This window comes from Octopus sinensis, linkage group LG14 (assembly GCF_006345805.1).
Source record: "Octopus sinensis linkage group LG14, ASM634580v1, whole genome shotgun sequence".
NCBI classification, from domain to species: Eukaryota; Metazoa; Mollusca; class Cephalopoda; order Octopoda; family Octopodidae; genus Octopus; species Octopus sinensis.
Window position 1 is genome coordinate 34,490,134 of NC_043010.1, and position 6,000 is coordinate 34,496,133.

Sequence of the window (6,000 nt, forward strand, 5' to 3'; positions counted from 1 at the left end):
GTACCACATTTAATAGCATGTAAGATGTACTTTTTACAAAAAATAGTCTCAAAAAAATCATTCTGGGTCCTCTGAAGTTTGGCCTATATTATATGTTTTAATGTTCCAAAAAACCATTTTTCTGAATATGCATTGTTGAAATTGGGTTGTGTCTAATATACCTGTATGTCTTTTATGCTGTCAAATATAGTATTCAATAAATTATAGTAGCAGAGTGCTTATATGTACATGATGCCTTTGTTGATGCAATTACAGCTCTATATTTGTTGTCTTTCTCCAACTGGGAAGGACGTTTACAGTTGTTTCAAATGAAATTTATTCACATGTGTCACTCAGTACATCATTCTCAACTAAATATATGCATACACAGAAGGAATATAAAAAGCAAAGATGGTTCCAGTAAGATTTGAATTCAGAAAGTAAAGCAACATAGCTAAATATCAAAATGCATTTTGTTTGCCTCTCTAGCAAGCCTGCAAATTCATTAATCACCTGATAATTATAACAGTAAGAATTCCTAACATAAACATAAAGTCACAAATAAAAGGAGAAGAGCTCATGTAATTAAATGAACCATAGTAATTAACTGGTACTTACATGTTGACCTTGGAAATATGAAAGGCAAAGTTTGCCTTGGTGGTATTTAGACTTAGAAAGTAGATGAATGGGCATTTTTTAATTCAGTGCTCTATAAATTATTCCATCCTTCTGATTATGGTGATGATGATGATGATGATAAAAATAATGATAATAAAACCTTCTTGCTAAAGGCACAATGCCTGAAATTTGAGGTGAGAGCACTAGTTGATTACATTGACCCCAGTGTTTCACTGGTATTTAATTTAATTTAATTAATTTAATTTATTCAAAGGATGAAAGGTAAAGTCAACCTTGCTGGGATTTGAACTCAGAATGTAAAGACAGATGATATGCTGCTAAGCATTTTGCCCAGCATGCTAACAGTTCTGCCAGTTCATCACTTAATAATAATGATAATAATATGAAAATTACAACTGTTGTTTCTAATTTAGGCACAAGGACAGCAGTTTTGAGGAGAAGAGGTTAGTTGTTACCATCAACCCCAGTACTTGACTGGTACTTTATTTTATTAACCCCCACAGGGATGAAAGGCAAACTAAACTTAGAGAGCAGGAAGAAATATTGGTTTCAAATATTGGCACAAAGCTGGCAGTTTTAGGGGAGGAGTAAGTCAATTACATCAACCCCAGTGCACAACTGGTATTTATTTTATTGATCCCAAAAGGATGAAAGGCAAAATCAAGATCAATGGAATTTGAACTCAGAACATAAAGATGGACAAAATACCAGTAAGCATTTTGGCCGTTTGCTAATGATACTGCCACCTTGCTACTTTAAAGTAGAAATATTCTTTTCTGCTTTAGGCACAAGACCCAAAATTTTGGGAAGGGGTGGGGGCAATAGATTAGATCGACCCCAGTGTGCAACTGGTACTCAATTTATTGACCCCAAAAGAATGAAAGGCAAAGTTGACCTCAGTGATTCTGCCAGTTCACCAATAATGATAATAAAAGATTCCTTACAATGAAGTGAAAACAAGTAGCAATCAGTTGGCTAAATTGACTCTCAGTCAATTTAGCCAACTGTTTCTCCACCTGATCCCACTCCGTTTATCTGAAGTTTTTGCATCGTATCTTAATTAGAAACCATCATCATCATCATCATCATCAACATAACCAGTAACATCATCACTACATGAAAGTGTTTCATCAACTTTTAACATGAGAAAACAACAGAATTTTGACCAAGACTGCAGAAGGAAGAGACATTTTGTTTAGGAAAATACAGGCACATCATAGTAACAGTTGCATGCCATGCTGAACAAATTTGGAAGTATTGTTAATTTTTTTTTTTTAGTACAACATCAGCAATAACAACAGAAACAACAACAACAACTACTCATGAGCAGCATCAGCAGCAAGATCATTAAACAGATTTAAACCAATGATTAATTAATTAATCAAACCAAAAACTAACCTGCAATCAATTTCTGACCAATGTTTAGTCTGTGGCTCAGAAATCTTGCTGACCTTTTCCCTCGACGGAGCAAATGTCGTCCCACTGGAACAAAGAATTGGCTGCAGGCAATGGACTACTATGTTTGCAAAGAAATTGGCGGAACAAACCGCTGAGTAAAGAAAACAAACAAACAAGCCAACAAACCAACCAGCCAACTGACCAAGCAACGAATTAACCAATCAAAATATAGCAAAACAATTTTGTTTAGTTTTAGAAAATAATTTTTGCTTTTGTTTTAATATAAGATGATGGTTAACCGTTTCATGTCTAGAATAACTGGACACTATAACACTATAATTAATTGTTACACTGTAGTTAATTAGCAAGTCTTTTAGGATCTTAAAGATTGATTGGACTTTTAATCTCATCTTTTAAGTATTTCAAACAGGTGTCATTTTCCCTAGTGGCTGCAGTTTTTACTAGGGAGATAATTATTTCTTCATAATATTTGGTGGGATTAGAAATCTGAATTTGAAATTAAGGAATTATTAAGTAAAAGATGCAAAATCTTCTAGTTGGTGATAATTTTGTATAATACTATTTCATCCTTTTTACACTAAATCAATGATTATCAGTAGTGTAAATGGTCACTTGTGGTAGTAAATTGACTGAGAAACAGAGAGAGAGAGGAGAGAGAGAGAGAGAGAGAGAGAGAGAGAGAGAGAGAGAGAGAGAGAGAGAGAGAGAGAGAGAGAATCCATATTTTACTTTGCATTGTGTATTTTGGAAAGTTCTGTAACAAATAGAACCATAACATAGCCTTTCTATTGATTAAAACCATGAAAGACAGAAGATATTTGCTACCAAACTCTTTGGATGAAAATGATGGAATCTATGATAAAAATATCTATTTAAAGCTGTTTTCCATTTATTTTAATTTTCAGTTTGAAAATTCATATTGATATAAGAAATAAAAGTTTTATTTCAATAAAAATTGGCAAAGCAATATTTTTTTATTGATTCAAGGTAAAATTTCAGTTTTTTGCTTGTTTATAAGAATATTTATAAGAATTTTGAATTTTTATTTTATTTTAAACTTTTAATTTCTAAAAATTTAATATTTTTTTCTTTGTCCTCATTTTTGATTTATATACATAAAAACAAAACTGTATTTTTAGATTTTAACAATTTGAAATTTCCCAGAATCCAACAACTAAAATCAAGAAGATCCAGGAGAACAAAAAAACTCCTGGTCACTGCTTCTATTAATTAATAATGACAAAAACACAAATGATGAGATTTGTTAGTCCAAGCAATTTTTACCATCCTACTGACAGCTCATCTCTGAAATATAGAAATCTTATGAACATCAGAAGAAACTAGAAAATCAGTTTGTCTCTATCCCTTATAAACCTTGTATTTATTAATGTTTCACCTATTACTGTATTTGATGGTTTATAAGGTGCCTAAACTTGTAAGACACACCTTTAATTTTGGTGGGCCCTTTCTCACACCACAAACTGTCAGTAATCTAAAACCCAATGCAGGCTAATTTCCTGGAACATATTTTTAAAAAAATACAAACAAAAAGCACCTTATAAGTCGTCAAATATAGTAGTTTTATAATACAAGTTGGGAACACAATTACAAATAGTCTTAGTAGCCATTATGTAGTGCTATCAGCAGCTGTTGTTGTGAAAGGGTTAAATCAAATACACCAGTAGCAGGGTTTACAGTTAGAAGTTGTGTAGTTATAGTAATGACATTACTCCTAGTGTAGAAGGGTCAACACACTGGCTGCAGGTTTCACAGTTAAATAAGTTATTATATGTAGCAATAGTAGTGGAGTGTCCATCAATCAGTAAGTTACGAGCTGTGATATGGTTAACTTCAGTTGCAGTTCATAAGCAAACTAGAGGCAGCAGTAGTAGTTGATGTAGTAACAGCTATCACGCAGTGTTACAAAGTGGTGTTCTAAGGTTTGCGAAAAAATTCAAGCCATACTGTCTTCTGTAGACCACATGAGAGATGCAGAACAGTTAGAAATGAACAGGAATTCAAAAGTAGTGATAACAGGGTGATTAACAAGTGAAAGAAATCACTCTGGAAATTAGGTTTAATGAAACAATTAAAAGTTATAATAAAATAAAGGATGAAATAAATTCAATGCAGTTGATTAGTTAAGATGCTGGACTAGTTACTAAGCCTAATCATGTATGTATTCAGAACACTATTACAATCACTGTTTATGTGTGTGTGTGTGTAAAGGAAGTGGGGGTGATGAGGTGATGACTTAAGAAACCACAGTCATGTGGGTACAATTATACTTAATGTATACTTAATGAAAATTACTTCTTCAGTATTAAGAACAATCATTATCTAATTCTGGTCATGAAAAGAAAAAAAAAAAAGGCTGGGGAGTCAACCGTTGCTGAAATTTAATTAATCAAACGTAATCAAAATTAATCAAATATGGAATAGTCCATTTATATATCTAAAAATCTGACTAATGTTTGATCTTTAGATTTATAAAACATTATCTTGTGAGGGAACCTGTATGTGGTCACATGATTTGCGTGCTATAATTAGCAGCCACATTTCCTTCATATTACACCTTACCTTCTTAGGAAAAGAAAGGTTACATTAAGTAACACAAGGATGGTCATGACTGGAATACCTTTGGTCATCGGTCTGCTAGATCAGGACTGACTTGGCTACTAAACTATAACAGTGTATTATTTTACATCCCCCTCTCACACATCAATATCATAATTGTCCTCATCACTAGGAACTAAGAATATTCTTTTCTACACTAGGCACAAGGCCCAAAATTTTTGGGGTTGGGGGCAGTCGATTAGATCAACCCCAGTATGCAAGTGGTAGTAAATTTATTGACCCCGAAAGGATGAAAGGCAAAGTTGACCTTGGCAGGATTTGAACTCATAACATAAAGACAGATGAAATACTGCTAAGCATTTCACCCAGCGTGCTAATGTTTCTGCCAGCTTGCCGCCTTAGGAACCAAGAATATTGCCCAACTAATGATTAATAGAGACAGAAGCAGTATCAATACCAAGAGGTAATCTTGATCTCCAACTTAACGTGGAGTATGTGTTAGATTATTAGAATCATCATCATCATCGTTTAACGTCCGCTTTCCATGCTAGCATGGGTTGGACGATTTGACTGAGGTCTGGCGAACCAGATGGCTGCACCAGACTTCAATCTGATCTGGCAGAGTTTCTACAGCTGGATGCCCTTCTTAATGCCAACCACTCTGAGAGTGTAGTGGGTGCTTTTACGTGCCACCGGCATGAGGGCCAGTCAGGCGGTACTGATAACGGCCATGCTCAAATGGGGCTTTTTATGTACCATCTGCACAGGAGCCAGTCCAGAAGCACTGGCAATGACCTCGCTAGAATCTCTCATAAGAACTTATAGTGCATAAAAGCACTTAAAATCATATCATTGATAGGCAGTATACTAGCATGATGAAATCATGTGACCTATCAGTTCTGGTGGTGATAGCAAATGATTCTCATCTGTCAACAATATGATTTCGAGTGCTTTTATGCATCATGAGTCCTTACGAGAGATTCTCTCATGGCAATTAATGCAGTATTCTGTGTTCTAACATGATCCTCCATGTTAAGCTGGAGATCAAGATTGGTTGTTCAACTAGTTTGTAGTCAGCCTAGATGTCTGACAACTCTCACTTGCAATGTTTCCTTTATGCTCTGGTGTCAATTGCTACGACTTCATAGTCGGATCAGTACAAAAATGAGAGAACACTGTACTGAGACTAGATAAACACAATTGTTAAGGAATTGTCTGTGCATTGTGTCTTTGAGAAAGAACACTTTATTTCTCATTGCTCCAGTCGACTCAGCCGACAAAAATGATTTGTACCTGTATTTTAAAGGACCAGACTTTTCACTCAGTGTCATACTGAATCACCTTGAGAACTATGTTAAGAGTAAGCATATTTGTAAAGTGCTCAGC

The 6,000-nt window shown here is 34.5% G+C and overlaps 1 protein-coding gene across 1 annotated transcript in view; it reads right to left on the reverse strand.

Moving 5' to 3' along the window:
- The window catches only part of LOC118765947, a 192,210-nt gene that overhangs the window by 11,365 nt on the left and 174,845 nt on the right, over positions 1 to 6,000 (reverse strand). Inside the window, exon 4 of the mRNA XM_036508869.1 lies at positions 2,017 to 2,100. Within this exon, the coding sequence (XP_036364762.1) occupies positions 2,017 to 2,100 (84 nt within the window). The remainder of the gene's footprint in view (positions 1 to 2,016; positions 2,101 to 6,000) is intronic.